The sequence below is a fragment of the Antennarius striatus genome, chromosome 19 (assembly GCF_040054535.1).
Source record: "Antennarius striatus isolate MH-2024 chromosome 19, ASM4005453v1, whole genome shotgun sequence".
NCBI lineage: Eukaryota > Metazoa > Chordata > Actinopteri > Lophiiformes > Antennariidae > Antennarius > Antennarius striatus.
Genome location: NC_090794.1, coordinates 5,017,800 through 5,042,003, shown reverse-complemented (window position 1 = coordinate 5,042,003; position 24,204 = coordinate 5,017,800). Strand labels below are relative to the sequence as shown.

At 40.5% G+C, this 24,204-nt stretch overlaps 3 protein-coding genes across 3 annotated transcripts; 2 read left to right on the top strand and 1 right to left on the bottom strand.

Moving 5' to 3' along the window:
• Positions 1–2,343: 2,343 nt before the first annotated feature.
• On the bottom strand, positions 2,344–5,625 carry exoc8 (exocyst complex component 8). The gene is made up of 4 exons (XM_068342236.1): positions 4,376–5,625; positions 3,969–4,222; positions 3,631–3,879; positions 2,344–3,471 (listed from the first exon to the last, which is right to left on the bottom strand). Exons 1-4 carry the CDS (start codon positions 5,523–5,525, stop codon positions 3,064–3,066), a joined length of 2,061 nt encoding a protein of 686 aa, XP_068198337.1. The 5' UTR covers positions 5,526–5,625; the 3' UTR covers positions 2,344–3,063.
• A 649-nt stretch (positions 5,626–6,274) lies between these two features.
• Positions 6,275–10,386, top strand: sprtn (SprT-like N-terminal domain). Its single transcript, XM_068342631.1, has 5 exons — positions 6,275–6,849; positions 6,920–7,019; positions 7,397–7,525; positions 7,630–7,924; positions 8,581–10,386. The coding sequence occupies exons 1-5, from the start codon at positions 6,524–6,526 to the stop codon at positions 9,588–9,590; spliced, it is 1,860 nt and encodes a 619-aa protein (XP_068198732.1). The 5' UTR covers positions 6,275–6,523; the 3' UTR covers positions 9,591–10,386.
• A 4,971-nt stretch (positions 10,387–15,357) lies between these two features.
• fam89a (family with sequence similarity 89 member A) lies at positions 15,358–22,713 on the top strand. Its single transcript, XM_068343337.1, has 2 exons — positions 15,358–16,293; positions 18,105–22,713. Exons 1-2 carry the CDS (start codon positions 16,045–16,047, stop codon positions 18,393–18,395), a joined length of 540 nt encoding a protein of 179 aa, XP_068199438.1. The 5' UTR covers positions 15,358–16,044; the 3' UTR covers positions 18,396–22,713.
• The last annotated feature ends 1,491 nt before the right edge of the window (positions 22,714–24,204 follow it).

Genomic DNA, 24,204 nt, shown 5'->3' with positions numbered 1-24,204 from the left:
ATACTGCGGTGTATTAAGTGTCGATAAAAAATTTTAATAAGTGAAAATGTGCTTCCAAAGTGTATGTACAGAAAATACAGCAATATAAAAAGATTGTAGGGAATTAAAAGTCAAACATATTTCATTAGAGAAATGATGAGGTTAAATACCTTAAATCAAATAAAACTAAAAAAAAATAAAAGACCCTTTGATTCTGCCAAAGAGGACAGATGCTCACAACTGATTTGTAGTCAGTTCCATCCTGTTTCCTTTCTGTTGTGCAGCATTAGCCCTCAGTGTTACCTGATCATTTAATTTCACCAGACAGCAGCCACGACTGAATAATCCATCGGGACAGCTTTCCCATTTATTAGCCTTGTTAGCATCCCATTACTTATACTCGCTGATCTCTGTGGTAACATGAGTGCAAATATACTTGATACCCATTTTAATGGAAGGATACAAGTACACAGACATGAAAATCTTTTTGCTATTGGAACGGTTTAGCTTCCCCTTGTCTCAGTCCTCATAAATATGTAAAGGCAGGCTGTGAATGAGAAGGTTCAGTGTGAGAAGTGGAGATGAAAGCTCACTTTGACAGTGATTGGAAAGTCTGAACAGCTTTTAAAAATTTGAAGCCATCCCTGTAAGATCTTCTTAAAGAACATCTGAACAGCCAACGGTGGTGACCCTTAAAAATCACAGTCACAACTGTGGGTTACTCTTAGACAGTATTCTAAAGAAAATTAACTTATTGTTATGTAATTTTTTCCCCCAATTTGTGTTCAGTCAGCTGAGGAAAAGACTGAAAAAGTCTTGTGCATTTTTTATATAACATAATTTCATATTTTTCTCCTGATTTCAACTGTTCATATATAAGCTGCTTTTAATTAAAAATCTTATGTATTTTTTTTCTAGATCTGCAAAGTTAAGGGTTCTATTAATACAGTAATGTAAAAACAATAATCTTTACATTTCATCAAATGGAAATCAAAATGCTAATCTACAAGCACTTTAAAATAGTATATAAGTAGGTTTTTAATTCATTATTCTCCATCACATTTAAAATATATTGAAATAATAATAATGCCATCTTTTTATATGTTCTTCTAATTGTAAGTGTAATTTTCTCTTCATGTGTTATACTTCCAAAGTGTTGGCATGAATAAACAGCCAGCCAAACTCCATTTCAAGAGCCAGGAAATGAGCGACCTCACTCCTTCAATAACTTCTCACACAGCAGTTTAGTTGTGGTGAAACATTGAATTGGAGTGAAACTATACAATAAAATACAAAAAAAAAATATGTAAAACATTGTTATAAACAGTATAAACAATTTACAGTTAACTTAATGGACACGCAACAGGTAAATAGGTAGCTGTAAGGTTGTCTCATAAACACATACAAATCTTCTTTATAAAATGCGACTAAAACAATAATAAAACAAATACAATCAAACGGTTATTATAACATTTTAAACACATTTCAACAAACTCAGGGCAGAACACTAAGAAAACCACCGCAGACTCAATAACTGTAAGAAATGAGGCTTTAACATTTATGGTATTATTTGACTTGTATTTGAAGCCATTGTGCGTGAAAAATGAATGACATTTCAATGAGGAATTAAAGAGGAGGGTCCTTCCTCATCAAATAAGCTGCTGAGGTGAAGCATTCCCACACAATCTAAACCTTTTCATCTGTTCTCATGTAAAACATTTAATGCACACTGTTTCAGTTCTGACTGAATGAATTCCGCTGCAATAATCCCCCCAGCCAGACGCCTGTTCTCCAAAGGATAAGCTGATAACTTCACCCCAAGGCTTTCCAGGATCCCTCGATCACATTGGCGATTATAATGAGATGAGCTTGGAAGCAGAGAGAACAATCATGTGTTGAATCCTGAACAAGGTCTAAAAATATCTGCGTCTGCCTTTCGTGGCACGCTGGGCTTTGTCACGGCGAGGAAATGCTTCACAAAGAAAGAGGAGCGATTGTTGCAACGAAGCAAATTTCATTTACTGCAGAACAACTGCAGGAATGACAAGATGATTCAATAGTGATTTGTCTCCTACTCACTCAAAACAAAAGCAGATTGTTTCCCATGTATATTCACCTTAAACAACATCCTACATGTTTGAGAACAACATTTAAGCACAGTCATGACTCTGGTGCTGCTACGTTTAAAGGTAATATGATTTATGCAGACTTATTTGTAAAATTGAAATAAATACATCCCATAATTTAACCTTTTAAACAGAGCTCTTCTGTCAGCAGCAGTGAAACATTCTGAATACAGATGTGAAAAACATATTGATACAACACAGATCTGTTTAAAATGATTAAGAATTAGAAACGTTTGTGCTTTATTACTTTTTATTCAATTTCATGTTTAATGTTAAACTTTGAATATTACAACAGTGAACATTAACCAATAATTTTCGCATTCAGTCATCCCTTTTTAGTCCTTACATGCCAGAGTCCTGGTTCCTGCCTATTAACGGTTCAACAGCATTAAAGTTTAAGAAGAGCAACTGAAGAAAAACACCCTAACACGTTGCTTTCAACCCTCAAGATGGCATAAACATGAGGTTTTCAGGGATCAGTTCAAAACTGCACACATTACGTTACCTTTCTAGTCAGAAAATTAATGTATGTGAAGCTATTTCTGTGAAATGTGTCCTTGTCTTTTGTGTGCTTTTGCAGTTAACACATACTCCTTCATTCATGGTAGACTACGCTACTACTATTTCCTTAGATGTAAACAGGAAGTCTGCCTTGTATTCTTTTGTCAAAAACAAAAACTGAATGCAGCATTCAGGGTTTCTGAAAGCAAATATTACATAATTTTTCAACCAAATTACTCAGAATCAACCGATTTTTGTATAATTCTGTACAAATTCAGGTGCAAAGTCTACATTCTTATCAGGTACGGTTTCCTGGTCTTCTCCATTTTGGATTCTGACACTTCCTGCCTTTCAATCTCAAAATAACAGTTATCTAAGAAGTATTTCTAAAATGTGAAATTGCCAGATCAGTAGAGCGTTTTTGTGTTTTTTTTGTCCACCACTTTCTACTGCAGTGTCAGACCAGAGACACGGTGCTCTCTGGGTTGATTCGAATAGATCTGGTGCTCTTCCTCAAGTCCTGCAGCTGTTTGGCTGGCTTGCCCACTCCCTCCTCAAACCTCCGCTCCACCACCGGCAGCACGGTGTCATGGAGGAAAGTGGCGTTTAGCATGATGAAGGCCTTCTTCTCCGGCTCCTGCTCGCAGCGGAGGCTGTAGTCCACATGCTGCACGGCCACCAGGATGATCTCCCTCAGGCTCTCCAGCAGCACCATGTGCAGCTCGGGCAAGTAGAGCTTCATGCCTTCCTCCAAGAAGCTCATCATCTGCTTGGTGAAGGCCACTACGGTGTAGCTCAGGTTCACCCAGCAGTCGTCGCCGGTGTACTGCTCGAAGCTGCCCATACCACAGCTTCGCATCTCGTCCTGCGGAGAAACATTCACAGGATAATGAAATCTTGACAAGTGCGATGAAACAGTGATGGAAGATTTAGTTTATTCCTTGAATATCTGGTAGGTTACTGAGACGAACCAAAAAGACATCCAGATGCAACCCAGAACCAACAGCCTGACGACCAGACGCACCTTTAATTTATTTAAAGCCTCGGGGGTCATGAGATTCATTCTCCTCCACATCTCCTCAGAGTTTCGGTGTTTTGTGGCCTCCATGATGATGTCCTTGTAGCTCAGCAGTGCCGCCCTGATGTCTTTGATCAGCAGGGACTGCAGGGTGAAGGTCAGGTCCAGGCCAATCTCGGTCAGCAGCTGACAATGTTCTTTAGCGACTTTAACGCACTCCGCTGCTGTCGACAGACTCTCCTTACTGTCAAACACCTGAACAAGACACAGAAATATCACTTATCAGCACAAATATCAGCACAAATTTTACAGCTAAAGTTCAGATGATGACCTCATCGACATACCTGCTTGCTGAAGGCGTCAACAAACATACTCATGGCCGATCTGGACCAGACCACGAAGGCAGAATAACAGCCCGTGTTCCCTGCAAAGTCCATCTGAAACTCCTTGGCTGTCTCCTGCAGACTGGTGAAGAAGATGTTGCAGAGTTTGTGGATGTACAGCAGCGTCGCTCCCTCTATGCGAAGCTGCCTTATGGCTGTCTGGACGGCGGCAGCGCGGTTCTTCAGAAACAGCTCACAGGCTTTGGTGGACTGGCCTGCAAACCATAAAAGATTTTTACTACATACTGTTGACTCCAGCAAACCATAACTTCAGAATTTCATTAAATATGAGAAATAATTATATCAGAGAGTCATAGTTACAAAATAATCCATTTGAATGTGTCATTAATAAGAAACCCATGCCAGACCTAATCTGATCAGCTGGGACACGGCCCGCCTGGTGGCTTTGGGCCCACCACGAAGCGAGCGATCCGGCGACAACTCAAACACCAGAACCTCCGTCAGCTGCCGCACGCGCTCGTCCACCTTCATCTTCAGCTCCTTGACCCTCTGCGTGACCGGCTGGTCTTTCAGATACTCATTGAGTTTGTCCAGCAGGTCCACGGCGCCTTCAAAATCTCTCTGGGCGATGCAAACATCCAGATCTTCCGGCAGCTCCTGGATCCAATCAAGGCTGAGGTCCACACTTTCCTCAGCATCAGCAGGGTCATCATCGTCCATATCAAAAGGATTGGTGGACACCTCTGCTCTTACGGGAGAAGTCGGTTGCTCTTCCTCTTTCTTATGCCTGTCCTTGGTGACTTTGTTCTTCTTGGTTTCATCCAGAATCTCCAGCCACTCCTTCTTGATTTTGCTGTTCTCCGCCTGGAAGATGCGACTGTCTGGGAACATCAGGATCTTGAACATATCTTTCATGGGTGAATTGTCCTTGACATTGACCACAGCAAAGCTATCCAGGTCGTACAGGGCATTGTATTTGTACTTCACAGCTCCTCTGCGGTTTGGCAGCCAGGTTGCAATTAACAGGCAGTCATTCATCAGGAAGGCGTGCACCTTCTGGATAGCGGACATGTTGTCAACATCAAACTCCACAAGATCACCATTGTAAACCAGGTGCCTCCCTGGGGTGTCCATGATGTTTTTACCCCCCTCCACTTTCTCCAGCAGTGAGGTGAGTGTCCTCTGCTTCACCTCCTCGGTTTCTTTGGGGAAGGCGGCCTGCATCTCTTTGGAGGTCTCGTCTTTATCCGTGGACAGTAAGGCCTGAGTGATGCTCTCCATGATGCTCTTCTGCTCGGTCAGGATGTGACTAAGCTGGTACATCTCGCTCTCCAGGTAGGAAATCTCTTTAGCCGTTTCGATGAACTGTCTATAGTTCTTGTAGACATTCTTTTTCAGGTTTTGAGCCGTTTCGTCGGCCAGGTTTTGGATTTTTTGACGGTGTTCCTGCAAATCTCGGTCGCCATCGGACTGCTGCGACAGCTGCTTGACGTAATTTTGTGGATCGAAATTCGGTGATTCGAGCAGTTTCCGCAGTCGATTTCCAGTTTCCGACATTTTACACAGTGTGTTTTCCCCCAAATGCTTCAGAATTATTGATAATTGTAGAAACAGAAAGAGTTCGTTAAGGGTACTCGAGTCATTTCCGCTTACAACCCAAACAGGAAGTTGTGAACTGGTTAACACCCCGAACCGTCACGTGATTCTGCAAAGGAGATGACCAACAAATTGTATTAATATTTCCTATAATATGTGACCTATAACATATTTAATAATCGTTATATAGCACTGAAATTCTTAAATAAATTATATGAAAGGTCTATGGTACTTAATACACAACTAATCATTACCCCACTACCTACGAATTTCTAACGCAAACAACCCAGAGAGAGTTTTTGGTTGGCCAACTAATTTAAAAAGAAGACAACAAATCCCAGAATGCCCTTCGGTGCGTTCAAACTGTAGGAAGATTTGTCAAGTGCGCGACAGTTACTCATATCCAGACTGGAAGATGCCCTAACAGGGACATGATATTAATACAATTTAAATGTCAAAACATTGCATTAAACGACAATTGTGTTTTCTTTATTTTGAACACACACACACACACACAAGAAAACTTGCCTCGATATCTGTAATGCTGAACATCAATATATCAGTAGTATTCTTTAACTTTCTCAATATGCAACAGGGAAACCTTGGTAAACAATCATCATTCACACACTTGACAAAAACGAATGTTCAGAGTTCTCGGGGTAATATTTTGTATTTTATTTTGAAGTCCTTAACGGAAGTACATGGGTTGGTTTGTGTTTAACTTGCCAGTGTGCTTTTGGCGGAAGTTTGGGACTGACGTTGAGCAAAATACGGATATTTTTGTATTATAAAACAATGACACACAGGTCCGGCTGTATTTTAAGATTAAAGCGTATTATAGGCTGTTTTCTTGCACCGGATATTGTCATTCATTTGAGAGCCTAGCACGACCTATGTTAGCCAGTTAGCCCCATCAAGCTAACGCAAACGAAAGCTGACTAGCTAGCGTCGTTGTGGCAATGGACGACGATCTTCTTCTCGCCATAAAGCTACAGGAGCAGTTTAACAATGAATACGAGACGTCACTGTTGTCATCAAATGGTTTTGAGGATAATTTCCTCGGACAAAACAGTAAGAAACGTAAAGTGGAGGTAGCTGCCAGTGATGTTGTTCCCTGCTCGAAGCCGGCCGTCCATCCCAAAAGGCCGCTGTCTATTGTGGATGAGTCCTGGGAGATGCTGGACCCTAATCCCGATGTCAGGGCGATGTTTCTGGGGTTCAATGACATGTTTTTCTGGGGGAAGCTCAGTGGCGTCGAGGTGAAATGGAGCCCAAGAATGACACTGTGAGTTCTGTTTTGGGTTATGTGTTCTGGAAGATGATCTGCCTCTAAAGCTTCATGCTTTTCGTTTTAGATGTGCTGGTGTGTGTTCCTACGAGGGCCGAGGTGGACTGTGTTCAATCAGACTCAGTGAACCTCTGCTGAAGCTTAGGCCTAGAAAAGACCTGGTGGAGGTGAGGAACATGGATGGATGGATGGATGGATGGATGGGTTGAGTGTGTCACCATACATGCAAATACTGTAGAAGTATTTGCATGTATGCAAATACTTCTACAGTATTTCCGACAGTATTTCCTCCCCAAAAGGTGAAATTCCCTTATTATGGCAGCATAACAGAACAGTAAACAACACACACTACACAACACAGACTTGGATAATAAATAACAATAGAATATTAATATAATACACAATTTACCGATGCCCACATAAACATTATTGAAGAACAAATAGCCCCTTCTTTATATACACAATACTGGATGTGATTATGACATATGAATGCATGAAGTTGTCCTCTCTTTTTCCTCATGGTGTTTTTTGTTTGTTTCTGCAGACCCTTCTTCATGAAATGATTCACGCGTTACTGTTTGTGACTCAGAACAACAGAGACCGAGACGGTCATGGCCCTGAGTTTTGCAAACACATGAACAGGATCAACCAAGCCAGCGGCACCAAGATTACAGTAAGCCTATCCGCTATTCCACTTTTATTTAGTTGATACTGATTAGTTGATTCTATTTTGTCAGATTATTTCTGAATAGAAGCTTCACCTGGTCTTCTTGTCAGGTCTACCACAGTTTCCACGATGAGGTTGATGTGTACCGGCAGCACTGGTGGAAGTGTAACGGGCCCTGCCAGAACCGCAAACCCTACTTTGGCTTTGTGAAGCGATCCATGAACAGGGCCCCATCTGCTCTGGACCCCTGGTGGGAGGACCACAAGAGTACATGTGGAGGAACCTACACCAAGGTCAAAGAACCTGAAGGATACAGCAAAAAAGGAAAAAAGGATCCTAAAAAGGATGGGAAAACCTCAGAGAATAAAGTCCCCGGAAGTGGAAGGCCTTCGACTACAGCTACAGGTAGCGAGTTAGGAATTTATTTGTAGTCATTTATAAAGGTCAAAAACCAAATAGGTCTTGATCACAGGAAAACGTGTTTACTTGGACATAAGAATAAACCTACATATTTTCTTAAGATCAAAACACACATTTGATGTTATTGTAAGAAGTCATCTTTATTCCTCACCTTTCATATATATTTTTTTTTATTTCTTTTGTTTTTTGTTTTTTTGTGTTTAGTAGATATGAATCTACTGTCAGCGGCTAGTTAAAGTAGTTTAGCTTAGCGTGAAGAATGTAAATGTTTGAAAACAGCTAGCTTAGCGCTGTCCAAATGTGGCAAAACCTCCAGCACGCTCTGATAAACACTTCGAGTCTTGTTTGGTTTAACCGTTCGACGTGTTTACGTGGCACATTGAGTTTTATAGAAGCTGTTATTCTGGGATGTTTCCAACGTGAGTATTTCTCAAGCGATTGTCTTTCAGGCTCAATTCTGTGAAGTTTGACTTTGTGTTGTAATTAATCACAAAAAATGTCCGTTATTAGAGGTACAACAGACTTTAAAGTTAAATATCTTAGTATAAATACCTTCAGTATAGAAAGATTTGTACTTTGAAATCTATAAAGCAAAACAATCTGTTGCTTGACTCTGATAGTGTAACTATTCATCTTTTCAGGGTCTGGATCACAGGACATAAGGAACATTATTCCATTCAGTGGCAAAGGTTTTGTACTCGGAGGGAAGTCACAGTTATCCTCCCCGTCTCACGAAACGCTATCATCCCATTCAATCTCCTCTCCGAAACAACTGATCACCACTTCACCCCCAGCTAGAAGTCTAAATTCTTCCGTTTGCTCCGACCGAGATGACAATGGAATTTCTAGCGTCTTTCCGTCCATCAGACCAGTTTCCTCCACTGGACAGAAGAAGAGGTCCATCAGTAATACAAGAGTTTATGTGAATATCAACGGTTCACCGGTGAGAATCGACAGACCCAGCGGCAGCAACAGGAACCAAGAGTCAAGTAAAATCAAGCAGAGTTCAATTGAAGAACTCTTTAGCAGCACAAACAGGAAGTCTCAGTCCTTCAGCTCAAACTCCGACGCTGAACCACAACCACTGAAGTCATCAAATGCTTCAGCGAGTGCTACCTCTGTTTCATCAGGCTTTCCTAAACAACAAAGTTCCAATGGTTCCTCTTGTCCCAGAATATCTAGTCCCAGCAAGTCCAGAAAATATGTCTCTGTAGGTTTGACTGGAAACAAAGGCAGCCCTGCTAACCCAACACAGTCCAAGTATCTCAATCATTCTAATGGAGATTTAGCTGGAGGTCAGGCATCGAGAAAGAGGCCATGGGACAACCGCAGCAGTTCGGAGACCATCTTTGACTTCTTTCAGAAAAGACTAAGCAGCAAATCAGCAACATCGAGGGAGTCTGGAAAGACAAAATCACCTGCAATGTTTACCGGTGCTGCAATGCAGCAAAGAAGTACCACTTCAGCCTCCTCCTCATCCTCCTCTGGCTCCACACTTGTTTCCTCTGCAGCATCAAACAGCATCACTCCCTCCTCCTCCTCTTCTCCCTCTTCTTCTTCCTCCCCTGCACTCATGGTCAAATGTCCCGTGTGTCAAGCCAAGGTAAAGGAGTCTCAAATCAATGAGCATTTGGATTCCTGCCTCTCCTGATGGGGGCAACTTCAGACTTGGTGCACGAGAAGGGATGATGCAATAAAACTAACTTTTAAGGAGTTGACAGTGTTGTGTCTGCTGAGAGATTGTTTCATTGAAAAATCAGTAAGAATTATTCCAAGGAGCGTTGCAGGAGATAATATAGGGTTATGCAAGTTTTTGGCTTGCAATGAAAACATCTTAGAAGTTGAAGTAAATCAATTTTTAGTGGTTCTGTGTGGTTTAATGTTTGGTTGGTGGTGTTTTATTCCCACATTAGCAATGACAATTCACTCTGGAGTGTCTTTCTGACACTTTGTGCCTTAATAACAAAAGACCAGAGAAGTGGGAGAGTTTTAAACTTGTTGAAAAAAATACTATATAATACCAAAGACTGAAGCAATCTTGTTTTAAAATTATTGAATATTTAATATTCTCCAGTTTCAGTGAGAAACCTCAGGTGTTTTCTGCTATCATGTCGGTGTCTCTTTGTACCTGACTGTCTGTTAGGTGATATATGAATAGGCTGTTTGCTGCAGTTTTATCTTCCACCTTTTACATCTGCTGGCCTTCACACAGCAGGCGACATTGCCTGACCTCTGCTGATCTGCGGGGCTCAGATTTCACACTCGTCCGCTGTTTATTTCTGCTCGCGTCCACATTTGCATCACCGCCATCTGCAGGGTGAGGCGCAGCACACAGGTCTGATTTGGCCTCAGCGACGCACCCCTAGGGTCAGTATAGTTTTAAAGTGAAACATTTTGATTTTCAGTGTTCTGCTCTATATGTATATTTGTTTTAACTGAAATATATTTAAGCTTTGTAGAGAAATAAAACATTTTTATCTCAGCTTTGGAGGTTTTGTTTTAACGCATGTTTGGTTTGTCAGCAGCATTCCACAAAAACTTCAAGATCGATTTCCATAAAATGCGGAGGAAGAGAATTGTTCCCGTTAAGACTTCAGTTTAGTTTGATGAACAAAAAACAATAATCTTAAAGCATATTAATGAGTCAAGCAGCATCGTCTGGTGGAGCACAAGACATGAAGGATGGATAGATGGTGGCTGAAAAGAATTGACGGCAAGCTGAAAGAAGGGTGAAAGTGGAGGTCAGACGGCATGAGGCCAGCTGCTGCTCAGGATTTGCCCTCCTCCCCCTGCAGGATGGACTGGAACAAAGCCGAGGGCAACAACAAAACGTCAGCAAATACCCATCCCATTTAAAGACCATAGCCGGCTGCTGCACAGCTCTGATTACTATCTGGCTACACATCATCAGCCTCAGACACACAGAACAGATCAAGTAAATTAGATTTTCTTAGTCTTTTTATATATATATATCACAAATATGGCTCATTTTAATTATAAAAATATTTTGAAGAATATCCAGTCATTCACATTCCGAACCACTTTATCTGTGGTAGTGGGTCTCTGGGAGCTGGAGCCTATCCTAGCTGTCTTTGGGCGTGAGATGGGGCAAACTCCTGGCGCGATACCAGTGCACCGCGGAGCCACACAAAGACGGACAACTACTCATTTATAAATCTGTACACTGAAGTAGCAGCTGTCAAGATGCACTTGGAACACGACACTCTCTAAGGTCAAAAGATCAATAAATCTGAGGGGTCATGGGATAGCCCCGTCTCCCAGAAAATATATTCATATACTGTACAATGAATTTTGTGAAATTACATTTATGAGTGAAATGTAATCAAAACCTGTAATATTTTCCTATAACATACTAATACAGTACTAATAATGGGAGCTACTGGTATAATCTTACAGTTAATGTACTATAGCTGTTTAATGTTTATGTCCATAACTTTGTGCAGAAGTAAGCTGCCATGCATGAAAACAAATGGTAGAAGTACAGTACTTTATAATCGGACATGTGCACTGGTTTGTTGTTGAATTGATGGAAGGACTACACAAAATGTACTTGAGGGATTCTGGTAACACTCAGTGGAAGGAGGGGGCACAGACCAGGAAAGAACCCATTCAATTCTGGAGTGGATCTGAATACAGACGTTGATCCTGGAATTGTTTTCCACTTTCTTTTATAATGTGAGCTAGGGGAGTTTTCCATATGATCCCCAGTAACGCAAAAATATGGAACCAATTTCCGCAAAACTTTGTGCAAAGAGGGGGATGGGTTAGACAAACGTAACAGATGTGTGTAAGGTTTACTTTGGCAGCGGCGTGCGCTCATCCAAATGCCATTCTATCTGTTTCCTGTCTCCAACAGAAGGAGGAAGCTGCTTAATGCATCTAGTGATTGCAGAGCAAAAGAATGTAAAGGTACATGTTTGACCACCTAAATTAGACGTTGATGGGCTTTCATGATACTATTGTAGACGGACCTCAAACATACAGCCATTGTCACTATAATTACCATATCTCACTCGGATCTGTTTGACCAGGGGAAGAAGCCGGCAGCCTCATCCTGTCCAGAGGTAAAACTCATGTCAGCGTCAGCAGCTGGTCTGAATGACCACTCCTCTTCCCTGACCCACTGAACAATGAAGCTGACCTCCACACGCACACAAACACATACACACACTCCATCCTTCCCTCCTTTCAGACCTATTGTGTTTCTCTGGCAGTGACGCTTCCCATTTGAGCTTCAAGTTCAATGCAAAGTTGTCCCGTCTGCGGCGACGGCGACTAGATGGGAATGAAGCACACTCTGCATCCATTAAATCTGAAATGTGAGGTATTTCCCGATGAAGATCTTTTATCAGCATATTTCCATTATGTCTTTTTCAGTCGGTGCAATGTGAAACTTCGAAAAGTACCCAAACCACCACCTTAAAGAGAGGCGATTGTATTAAAATTGAGTTGTTTGACATTTAAAAAAACTTTTAAAATTCACCCTACTCTTTCAGGGCGCCTGCGGCCCACAGTCAGAACCAAATCAGGTTTACTCTTGGTTTGTCCACAGGAAATTTGACTGCATTTTACAGTCAAACTGAACAGTCAGTGAACAGATGAGAAACATTACAGGAAATCAGTGACCTCTGAATTGAAAGTTTCAGGTAAAAATTAAAAAGCTGCGCGGTATTTAAAATTGAACAAAATGTGCAAAATCTGAGATCAAAAGTTCAACATTTAAAGCAAATGTTGGTAAAGTCAACACATTTTAGTGCAAACATATAATTTACAGTACATCATTTTTCTGTTATATATATCATCTCTTACACACAGAAAATTATTCAAAGACAAAAATGTGGTAGAGGAGGGGAATAAAACCAAATGAAAGCTGACAAAATAAAAATTAGGCAATGAGAGAACTCCTAAAGGAAGCCGTCGGGGGGGCTTTTGTGTCTACTTGAGCACTTAATGTAATTTATTTGGCTTTCAGCAAGATATCGCTTTCCAGCAGAGACATAAGAGGATATCTTTAGACCATTATAAACCCGCCTAAGTGGCACAAAGTCATTGTGCCTTTTAGCAAGGCAGATTAATACGAGCCTGCTCTGGCGACAGGCATCCCCAGGGGGGGCCATCATACTCTTAATCCTTTTGATCTGAGGACCCAGTGATGATGATGATGATGGTGGTGGTGGTGGTAGCAATAGAGGGGGTCCCCTTGGCCCATAAAGCCTCACCCATAACAGATTGTCCTTGATCGGTCTCTTTCAGTGATGCAGCTGTTGACTGTCAGCTGATGGCTAATTGCTTTAAGAGCAGGATTAGGCTAAACAACGTTAATGTGATGCTTTTCAAGGGCAAATACAGTATAGGAAATTATACTGTGTTGACTGATCGCATGGCATCAATGCAGAGTGAAAGATTGAGCAGTTTGAGAGCAAAATACGTATCTTTTTATATGACCGTCCATTCCGTAACACCTTTTAGTGACAAAATCATGATATTTACTAACTGGAGTAAGAAGTGTAGCGGTGGAGCCAATCAGGGCATTAGCCTCTTCCAGCTGCCCCCTAGCTAACTATACTGCTATAGCAGTACCCTTGCTACCTGTGACCTTAAATATTTTTAATGTATGAATGCCCAGGAAGTTAAATACCTGAAACTACAAACAGGTTGTAAGTAGAACCAAGACAGTCCCACCCAGACTGCAACATCCACCGACACCCCTGAATTCAAAATTTTACCCTGACCTACTTGCATAGTCCAAAGATCAAAGCTACTGCTCTGACCTACTGTCATTGATTAAAGTACTAGCTTTGAACTATGGTCTTACTCCACTGGCCGTCTCCCTCGTCTTTCTATCTTATCTGGTTCCTGAGTGTACAGAACTTAAAATTTGATCTTGGGTCAAGGTCATCATCTCATTTTTATCACCTTTGACGCCCAAATAAAGTGCTTTTTGTTTCATCTTTCTATCTGCAGTGGTTGCGAGGATATTTGGTGGACTAACGGATGGACGACTGGACGCACGACGTTTGAACATACGAACATTTGAACCCTGACAATTACAATACATCACCGTTTGGAAGCAGGATATAAATATAACAATTCAGGTTCTTCATGAAAATGCTCTCAACAAGATCAACCAATGTTACAGCCCTAGTGTTGTGTTTGTGTCTTGAAAATACGGATCAGCGCCAAAATATGCAAGAGAATCAATAAGTCAGATGACGAGGCCCTTAAACCTACTGCCGCACAACGCTTGCACAACGTCTTTTAACAGTCAGGAAACAAAGTCTAAATTGTGTGAAAGTATATCTTTAATATGAATAGAGACAGGCTTCATCTAGGGTGTGTGTGCGTGCGTGTGCATGTGTTACAGCACTGCTGCTCTTTTCCAGGCAGTGTGTGTGATTCTTTTGTGTGCTGATTTCGGGGTTATTGTTGTGTTATCGTTGTGACGCGGCTCCTGCTGGCTGGGGGGGGTGTGTGTGTGTGAATTGAAGCCCACCATCTGTCCGTTATACTACAACTATTGTCCTGCACACACACGCTGTCATGACCTCAAACCCTCTGTCGACTGTTCGCTGGATTAAATCTATCAATGCGTGTAAATTTAGGGACAAAAATAAACAGAATCGCCATGAATGAAAAGGATACATTTATTTTCATGCTAAATAGGGCAGAATGTATATGAGAGGCAGGCATCAGTGATTCATTTTTGTAAGGAGAATATTAAACAGAATAACAATAAATATATCTAAAAGATTATGTATTAAACTTTTCCTGCTTCGTCTTGAATACACTTGAATACATTGTGAATGAGCTCTAAAAACACAACAATTAAATTTATTAATTACTGACAAACTTTATAGCCATGTTTGTAGCACAAAAACAATCAATAACAGAGAAGCTAAGAAAAGGTAGAAAGCACATGCAGTGTGACATCATTCTTTGCATGATCTCAATGTTATCTCTAGCCTCAGCAGAGTCATCAACCACCACCACCACCACTCCACAGCCTCAAAGGGGTATTTATGTAGCTGCTGCTCAGTGCAGGTTTCGCACACCATAAAATCTCTGAAGCATCTAATGCCAAAAGTGTTCTGCCAATAAAGAAAACGTGTTGTGTGCTGATATGTTGATTTCTGATAATCCTATTTATAAAATTCTATTTTCTATGTAACTCATGAGGGTTGCAAGGTGTATCAATTATTCAGCAACTCATGTAAAAGTTTCCTCTAAAAGAAATGTAGGTCTCATTTCTCGTTATACTTAATTAAATTTATTGTGCAATGGAAAAATTGCAAATAAAACACAAACGTACACCTTTTCAACATTCATTTTATTCATGTGTAAAATTTAAGGGTAAAATACAGTTTTCCTAGCTGTTAATGTAGGATGGGAGACGCCCAGCAGCTACTTTGTTAAAAGGACAGGAAACGGATTTTAGTTGGGAGCTTGAATTCAGTATCGTCAAGTGTTTGGTAATATATCAAAATACAACGGAAGTCAATTTCAGAATAAAACTTGACTGAATCTCAGGCTGTATTGTCAGCTATTCTACATTGAATGAGTCTTCATCTCGCTTTATCCTTTCCAAATTCTAAAACTGCTGAAGCCAGAATATTAATAGCATCGATTAGGATTATAAATTATGGATCTCAGTTTGCTGCCTGGTAGATTTCATCAACAAGAAAATATGATTAAAACTTTTCCTTTGCAAAATGACAACACAGATCATGGACCGATTTCCATTCTGTAAATTGAGGTCTCCCAGGGTGAGGTGGTTGTCCTTGCAAATTTTACCACTATATGAGTGGCTATTTACTATTTTCCCCCTGCCTCGCTGATCCAGTAATAATGGTAACACAACGGGGTAAGAGCGGTGCTTTAATTGTGATAGTCACACTGGACAAGCAGAAATCCAATTCCGGTTAGCTTGACGTGTCGTCGCTGACCGCCCGCGGCAGAGAAAAACCACGGCTGTTGCTCGGTTTACTGCAGGGAGACAACCGTCTGCTTTTATAGGATTTAAAAGACTGGGCAGTCGACTTGAGTGAAAAAAACGAACAGCGCTCCACGAAACAACTCTCAGGACGATGAATGGTAAGTCAACGAACGGTTCGGTGGGAGGCATGGCCTGTATCGAGGGTCTTCCACCGCTGCCGAAGAGCCTGAGCGGCTTGCTGAACTCAAGCGGCGGCTCCTGGAGAGAAATGGAGAGGATGTACGTGAAGAAAACCATGATCCAGGACGACCTGAGCCGAGGCAGGAACAACACCGACAACCTCCTGGCCAACAAGCCGGCCAACCTGGACGCTGCTCTGGCTCTCCTGCGGAAAGAAATGGTAACAAATTCCCAATGTTCTTTTTGTTTGACGTCAAGAAAGTGATCCGTTTTCACTTAAGGTTCGGCGAAAAGCCGTTTAATCCCGGCAGCTGTGCTTTTCGCTTCTACAGTACAACGATCCCCATTAGGAACTCTCACAATTTAAACTTCCCCGACCTTTAGACAAACTCACACATCTTTTACAACACATTTCAACACATTACACATTTTATTGGACTCTCCTTATTCATTCGGCACACATGGCACCCACCACATACCAGATTATATCCATACTATATTTACTTTAAAATGCAGATCTCTGTTTATTACTGACAGCCCTCTCATATTGTGTCATGGAGAAAGAAGCGAACCTACCATATATACCGTTGTCATTAATGATTAGAGATGAGTAGATTTTGCCAATGTATCGTAAAATACCACGTCTGTTTCCAAAGTTCATGTCAAAGGTCATGTTGCCACGAAATTCAGTCATTTATAAACGGAGAAACATAAAATACTTTTTTTTTTTTTTTTTTAAATGGAGTCTGGTGAAACAGGTATCTTCATGGTGTGGTTGTGATTAAATCATATTCATTAAGGTGTAAACATGACAATGCAGTTAAGACACATTCTTTAACGCTCTAAACAGGGATTTTACAAACTCAAATCAGATTTCATTATCAAGCATGACTCTTGGTCATCTCTCAACAACATCTTTTTTCGTCATATCCAGTAATTTCAATGAAAAGTCACACTGTTACTGAAACTCTACCCCTTTGCCTTTTTTGAGACAGGCTTAACCAAATCCTGTTTGGTGTCATGTGCTCGACTCTCCCTGCAGCAAATTCCTTGCTCCAGGCTTCTCTGTTTAACCCCATACAATGATTTTATAGCTGATATTATCTGATGGCTTGTCTCTTTCATATTTTTAAATTTTATAGGGCGCTCCACCAGTTTATGGAGGTGTATTCTCACCTGTTTTAATCAACTGCCACTGCCTCATCTGCAGACAAATATAGTACAGCGATTTATAGATATCAAGATTTTTTTTTTTGGATCAGTTAAAACTTGATTTCTGGGTAAAATTGTACAAGCATAGTTTTGAGACATTTTGCCACGTAATTCCTGAATCTCATATGTTATCATAACTTGTGATTCTACAGAGGAGCGTGCAAAGTTTAAGCCTCATTTATGTGACAAGATTTACTAAACGTGAGAAAAGTTGGGGTTTTTTTGCATTTTGAAAAATACATTCATACTTCGAATGGATTGTTCTCCACTGGATCTTTAGAACCAGTTAAACAGAGTAGTATGCATTCCAGGCCAGTAGTTAGCAATGTGACTTAAATATAAACATGGATGGTTATTTCGTTTTAAGCATAGTAGTCATGCATGGAGGGGGTCCTCACTGTCTAATTTTTTAAAAAGTTTTTGACAACAGGATTTGTGTCGAGAAATGGGGGAAAATAATTCAACCTGTCCAACTACTTGTTGGATTAAGATCATGGTTCCAAGAGAATAGAGATATGCTGCTGGTCTGATGCACATGCTTCTCATATTTTTGTTCATATAGGTGAAAGTTGCACTTTAAGTGGCACTAGCGAGACATGTCATTTATCTGGTTGTTCTGGAAATGATGGACACGCATACGACTGATTTTTTACATTTTGTGTTAGAACTGCAGGAAACAAAATTGTTTTTTTAAATTTCCTGTAGATATAAATGATATTTGTAATCTATACATCTTTATTCTCTAACTGACCAAAATAAAAAGCACTTTGAGTTCAGTGAATTGCTTCTTAATGGAGATCTGACTGCCACCGTCTCCAGGTGGGTCTACGCCAGCAGGACATGTCGCTGCTCTGCCAGCTGTGGTCGCTCCACGAGTCGATCCAAGAGTACAAGGGCAGCTGCCAGGACCTGAGCGCCGCCTCCAGCCTCAGCATGATGGAGAACGGCTACTTTGACGAGGACGACGAGTATTACCCCGAGCCCGGCGCCACTCCCACTGGGGAACAGCCGGATGGAGACGTCGGCAACGGGTTGGCAACGACAAATAAGAATGGGAGCAGCAGCAGTAGCAAAGACAACAGCTGGGACTCCTTTCACGTTACTATCTGAGGCCTCATTCTTAGCATTTTTTTTCTGCAGAGGGAAACATTTTAGGGCGTTTAAAGACACGAATGGAGCTCTGGAAGCTTTCTTGCCTACGAGAAGGAACCGGTTATGTGGAGACAGAAGTTATTGGTGTCCGATTTCAGTTAAAGACTTCAAAAATAAAGCTCCAGCTCATCTTCGGCTTCTCAGCAGGTGGGACTCTGCCCTGCTTGTGCTGCAGAAGCTTTTCAAAAAGAATTTTGCAGCATGACCAGAAGCTTCACCAGACTGCAGAGCTGAGAGGTCGAGTGTTTTGAAAAGCGTGGCGTTAACACTCAACTCAGGAGCAGAGACAGACTGTATTGAGAGACTTTTTATACTCGAAATTACGCAATATATACCATTTCTTTTTTATAGACTTCTCTGCTGCTTCTCTATCAAGAGGGTTTTGCAAGCCAATCACCATTTTTGGCAGAACTTTTATACATAAACAGTATCTATATATATGAATAAAATTGTATTATTTATTATATAATATAAATAACAGGCTATTTGATTTTCCATTTCTCCTGCTATTCAACCCGGATACAAGGGTTACAAGCATTTATGCATTGGAAATTTGGACTTTTAGTGAACGCAGATTGGGACTTCAGAGACATTAAGTGATGAAATCATTTGTACAGAAGTTGTCAGACCTCAAGAATGGATAAACATCTGGAGACCTCAGACCTTCACAAAAAAAGAAAGAAAGAAGCTGAGTCAGCTGTCAGGAGTGAGGGCTTCACTTTCTTTTTTTTTTCTTTTCTTTTTTATTGATGGAGTTCGAACTTGTTCTGAAAATGTGAAATGTTGAAAAAGGTGTTTGGATAAACCGGTAAGCCCAGCGTTTTACGCTGCCAACGATGCATTTAGCTGAACTTTCAAACCAGCGATTGCTTGGATGTATTACAGTATATAAAACTCCGTGTCACTGTTTCCTCAGTGGGCGGTGAGAGAAGGCCCAAAGCCAATCTAAAGGCCGCCATTCGTCATGAATCCCAGTGGCGGTAATGGAGAAATCAGTACATGGACATTTTACTGTCACCTCGCTCAAACAGTGCAACAGGTCGAGGCCTTCTTGCGGAAAACTACAAATCATCATCGGGTGCCTCTTAAAAGATTTTGGCCGATTTAAAACTCAAGGATTTGGATTCCGTTTTTTTTTTTTCCCGTACTTTATCAAGATTGTAACACTGAGTGTTTGTAATTGCAATTAGCTTTCCGTTCGGGTTGGCAGTCCTGTGACATTAGATTGTGATCGATCTGGAAAGGAGTCCATGAACTTCTCCATAAATCATAGAGATAGTAGCATTTAAGACCCTTCTTGTGTTTCCAAAATCTTGTATATGTTCAGTCCCTGAAAATTGAGCATTGTAGACGGAAGTGGATTGTTTTTCTGATCAAATGGACTACATGTTTCTCCAAAATGTTTTAGTCGTTTTATTCACCACCAACAAAAAACAACAACTTTATATTGAATTACGATTCATATTCAAACTGAAATAAATGCACCAGTAGAGAATGTAAGCGTGACACTTCACCAGTTGTTCCCCACTGGTCATATCAGATCCAAGATCACATGTGAAAGAGACTGAAATCTGATTCGATCAGATTGTTGTGTTCACATAGCCTTGAAAAAAAAAATCCGATATGTGTCACATCAATATAAAAAATCAGAATGAGGTGACTTCAGTCTGCTAATATGAATGTAGCCATAGCAAACGAAAAAGAAGCCTAAAGACGGGATGGTCTCTGCAGAATTCTTCAATGTCTGCACATCTCGGCTGAGCTTGTAGCACGCAGCAGCTGTCCCCCCCCCCAACACCCACCAATTCTACGAGAAGGTGTGGCAGATTTCAGTACAGTTGATATCGTGTCTATATGTCATCTGGTGTCGTCTGTTAGTCGACAGCTTGTGAAACACAAACCAAAGAAAAGTCAGAAGTTGGCGTAAAAAATATTTGGTTTAAGGTCCAAGAGATGGCGGTTACTATGACTGCAGCAACTTATCGGAGCTCCAATGGTTTGATTTTATCAAACAGTTAACCGTGACATTAGATGTCTCGAGGAATGTCTTTCTGAGTTTTGATTTTCATTTGTCAATTTTTCTTTGGAAAAACATCTCACCGACTGATGACACTAAGTCATGCATTGTAAATCATAAAACTGCTGTGTCAAGAATCGTGAAGTCAAATGTACGTCATGTGTAACTGTACAAACCCATCACGTTATTACAGCTTATTAAAATTAAAGGTAAAGTAAAGGAAGTTAGGGAAACGTTCTTAACCGAGCAGAATGGTCGAGGCGGATCGTCTGTACTCATGTATTTAATGCAGTTGTATTTTTGGGGCTCCACTGGTGACTAGAAGAAGGCAATTAAACCATAATTATGTTTTTTTTTATCTCAAGCTTTTTCTATCAAATAATTTGAGACAAAAAATTCATATTTCATCGATATCCTTAAAAGGAGTTTTTCAATTGGAACAGGAGATTAAATAGACTTGATAAAATGGTTGTTATTCGCTCTATCCCCTTCTAAGTAGCACTGAATGTCTGATGCATCAAAAGCAATCAAATAATGCCGTTGTAAAAAATGTTTCAGTGGCTCCAGATGTTTTATTGGATGTGCCTTCGTAAAAACCTCCAGGTTTTAGACCTCCAGGCTTCAGGCTCGCTGTTCTTTGAGACGGTTTGACGGTATGCCATAAACTAGGATTTCACATGCACTTAAAGCTGACATGTAAATCTAAATATCTAAATCTTGTTGGCAAACCTCCAAATTCCTTTAATGTCACTATGACTCTAGAAAATCTGAGAAATCTGGAAGATTAAGTGTTTTGGTTTTTTTTGCTCCTTCATCAAAGGTTGTTTTAACATTTTACAGACGACCATGATGCTAACGGGAGTTTGACATTTTGTACACGTCCTCTCTGTGAATCTTGTGTTGATACCCTTTGACGCTTTCCTGAAATATTAAAAGAACGCAGCAGTTTTTAATTTCCACAACTTGTAACAGCCTTATAAACCAGTCAAAAGCTGTGCTATTCACTTGTCAACAGTGGTGCATTTGTGAGTGATTGTACTGTGTTAATAATGCAACTACCTGATCCTTTCACTTGGTCTTAATTACACAGGCATGTGCAGTAACACCACCGGAACTCAATCCAGCACTAGAGTGTAAAAAGAGCTGCGCTAAACACCAGCAAATGTACTCAGTGTCGTACCGTCAGCAGCTGATCAATGTGATTCCTACTGTTACAACCCTCCTTTACCGTGTGATCATGTGATGTGTGATGTCATCTCAGGGGTAACTTATCAACACGACTTCACCCCCAGAGGGACTAAAGATTTTTACAATATTTGATTGTAATGTGACATTTGTTCTTTGGTGGTTGATGATTTCTTGTCCTCTTACAAGATAAATTATCCAAGTGCACGAAGGTGACACACTTAAAGGAAATGCAATAGATGTGTCCATTCGAGTGTCTCAAACAACGAGGGCTTCCTTCTAAAATCACTGTTCTTGCACCATTTTTGAATAATCACATGAAGAAAATTGATCATTAAGGGTCAGAAGGATCAATTTTTCTAGTAAAGTGGCCTCGATAGAGCAGAACGCAGTGAAAACCACCGAAAGATGTCATGTCATGACTGAAGTAGGGACTATTCCTGCCTCACAAAGCTCGTTTTAGTGATTTTTTTATGAGGAATTCTGGGAAATAAAGCAACGTCAAGGAAGTGGAACAAAGAAAAATGTCAAATTGAAATAACAATCTGTTGAGGGATTCGCGATATTTAATTAACTGTCATATGTGGGACATTTCATGAAAAGATTTTTATTAACATGATCTGTCATTCCGTTTTTCACTCACTGGAAAAACAACCTGCCCCTAAATTTTGATTAATAACCTTAAAAAAAAAGCTGAAAAGGCATCAAAACTTTTTTTTAAATATAACTTTCGTATTAGATTATTAGAGTATTCAGATTACTCTCCACTTTTACAGTTACTGTTTGCAGCCGTTGAATTGATTTTAGTCTCGTTGAAAGAGAGACCAGAAAAGCCCCATTTCATATCTATACTGTATATTATGCATTGTAATCATTCGTTCAATCATTATTGTTAAAAAAGTTTTAATGTGTTTCGTGTCGCATAAACAAAAAATATTCAGAGATCACATGATGGCTTTGTTGTTATCCATCGATTCGCCCATGAATGACCATAATACTGTTCATTTGGACAAATAACCTCAACCCTATTATAGATATTGTATTGATGCAAATTTAATAAAGTGATTCCATACATTTCAGTCTTGGAAGAGTGTTTTTCATTCATTTACATGTAACACAGTTTAAGAAAGTGAACAATAAGACTTTGTAGAACTTAGTTGAACGAGTATTTCAGGGTGAGACCAGCTCTCAACTCCCAGCAGAAGAAATGCCTGAAGAATGTTTTTCTTTTGCACGTTTCTCCTCAGGTTGAATTGGAATGGATTTGCTTTAAAACCCGATGAAAGAAAAGAAAGAACATCAGACGATGTTTGCTCCTGATTGACCTCAGACTAAAGTAAATGTTTTCTGCAGGTGCGGCATCATTCGACACCAAACATGACCTCAGATCGAAGACTTTCAAACATATTAATAAACATGACCTCAGGACCCATGAGAAGGGAGGGTGAGGGTGGAGAGCTGATTTTTCTGAACCACAATGTCACCAAACCTCTTTCTCTCTTTCTCAAGAATGCCATGATTTGGTAACAGTTTAGATTATCCTCAATCCTTAAAATCCCATCCAACCCCATCCAAACGCTACAAAGCACCACTCCTCCCTCACCAAACTGTTTCTCTTCCTTTCTGCTGCCCTACTTCTTTCCCCTTCTCTGAATGCATCTCCCTCTGACCTGCATTTAAATGCACCAATCTGCATTTTATTGTGGAGGAGCTGTCATGGTGCTGCAGCTCCGGTTTAATTGTTCATTACCGCAGAAGGATGTTCCAGACACATATCTTTGAAGGATAGCAGCTCATCCCGGGAGGTTCAGATGAATTACTGATGATAAGTAGCACTGTTTGGAATTCCAAATTCCGAGAGCTGGTTTAAAGCCTCCCTGTGAAACTGAATAAATGGGTCATGCTGCAGTCTTTTTGCACTGTGGTGTGTTTTTTGATGATTTGTGAACTTTTGTCCTTTTTTTGTTGTTGAGATCTCAGAGGCTGGCAGTGTTACAATCAGAGGCATGTGTTAAAATGCGATTTATCAGCATTTGCTAACAGATGGCTGATAGTCAGCTGTCCTTTATAGAGTATTTTTACAGCCTGTTGTACCTTAGTGTGTAATTAAAACACGCTTTATACATAAGGATCAGTGCATGGATCAAACAATAGCTCATAAAATAACGCTGCTTGATATCTTCTTCTTTGAAAGGCTCCCTACACATCTGAAGCCCATTGTCGTCTTCCTTTCTGTGTTTTGCTCCAATCCCGTGCTTCCCGTCCGATCGTCTGTTAGGAGATTAGAGCAGATTAACATAATCTTGATTGAGAGAGTATAAATCCAAGGTGTGCATCACTCTCTCTGCAGGGGAACGGACAGAACAGACCATTGCATCAGAGAGAGAGACCAGCAGGAGGGTGATTGATGACATCATCACATCAGAAAAGGCTGATTTGTTTGGGAACAGTTGAAGATGAAATGTAACTAAGACCTGGAGGGTTCTTGCACTTCCCGTCCAACTCCAGTCCTTGTTTTACATGAAAGTCTAGATTAATCTGATCAGTCCATCTCAGATTAAACCA

Excerpts from the sequence above, each read along its gene's own strand:
- exoc8 (XM_068342236.1), bottom strand. The coding sequence starts at position 5,525 with ATGTCGGAAACTGGAAATCGACTGCGGAAACTGCTCGAATCACCGAAT. Across the intron at positions 4,223-4,375 it reads GTCCCAGCTGATCAGATTAG|GCCAGTCCACCAAAGCCTGT; the intron begins GTCTGGCATGGG and ends TATGGTTTGCAG. Across the intron at positions 3,880-3,968 it reads TTGACGCCTTCAGCAAGCAG|GTGTTTGACAGTAAGGAGAG; the intron begins GTATGTCGATGA and ends TGTCTTGTTCAG.
- sprtn (XM_068342631.1), top strand. The coding sequence starts at position 6,524 with ATGGACGACGATCTTCTTCTCGCCATAAAGCTACAGGAGCAGTTTAAC. Across the intron at positions 7,020-7,396 it reads CTAGAAAAGACCTGGTGGAG|ACCCTTCTTCATGAAATGAT; the intron begins GTGAGGAACATG and ends TTGTTTCTGCAG. Across the intron at positions 7,925-8,580 it reads GCCTTCGACTACAGCTACAG|GGTCTGGATCACAGGACATA; the intron begins GTAGCGAGTTAG and ends TCATCTTTTCAG.
- fam89a (XM_068343337.1), top strand. The coding sequence starts at position 16,045 with ATGAATGGTAAGTCAACGAACGGTTCGGTGGGAGGCATGGCCTGTATC. Across the intron at positions 16,294-18,104 it reads CTCTCCTGCGGAAAGAAATG|GTGGGTCTACGCCAGCAGGA; the intron begins GTAACAAATTCC and ends CACCGTCTCCAG.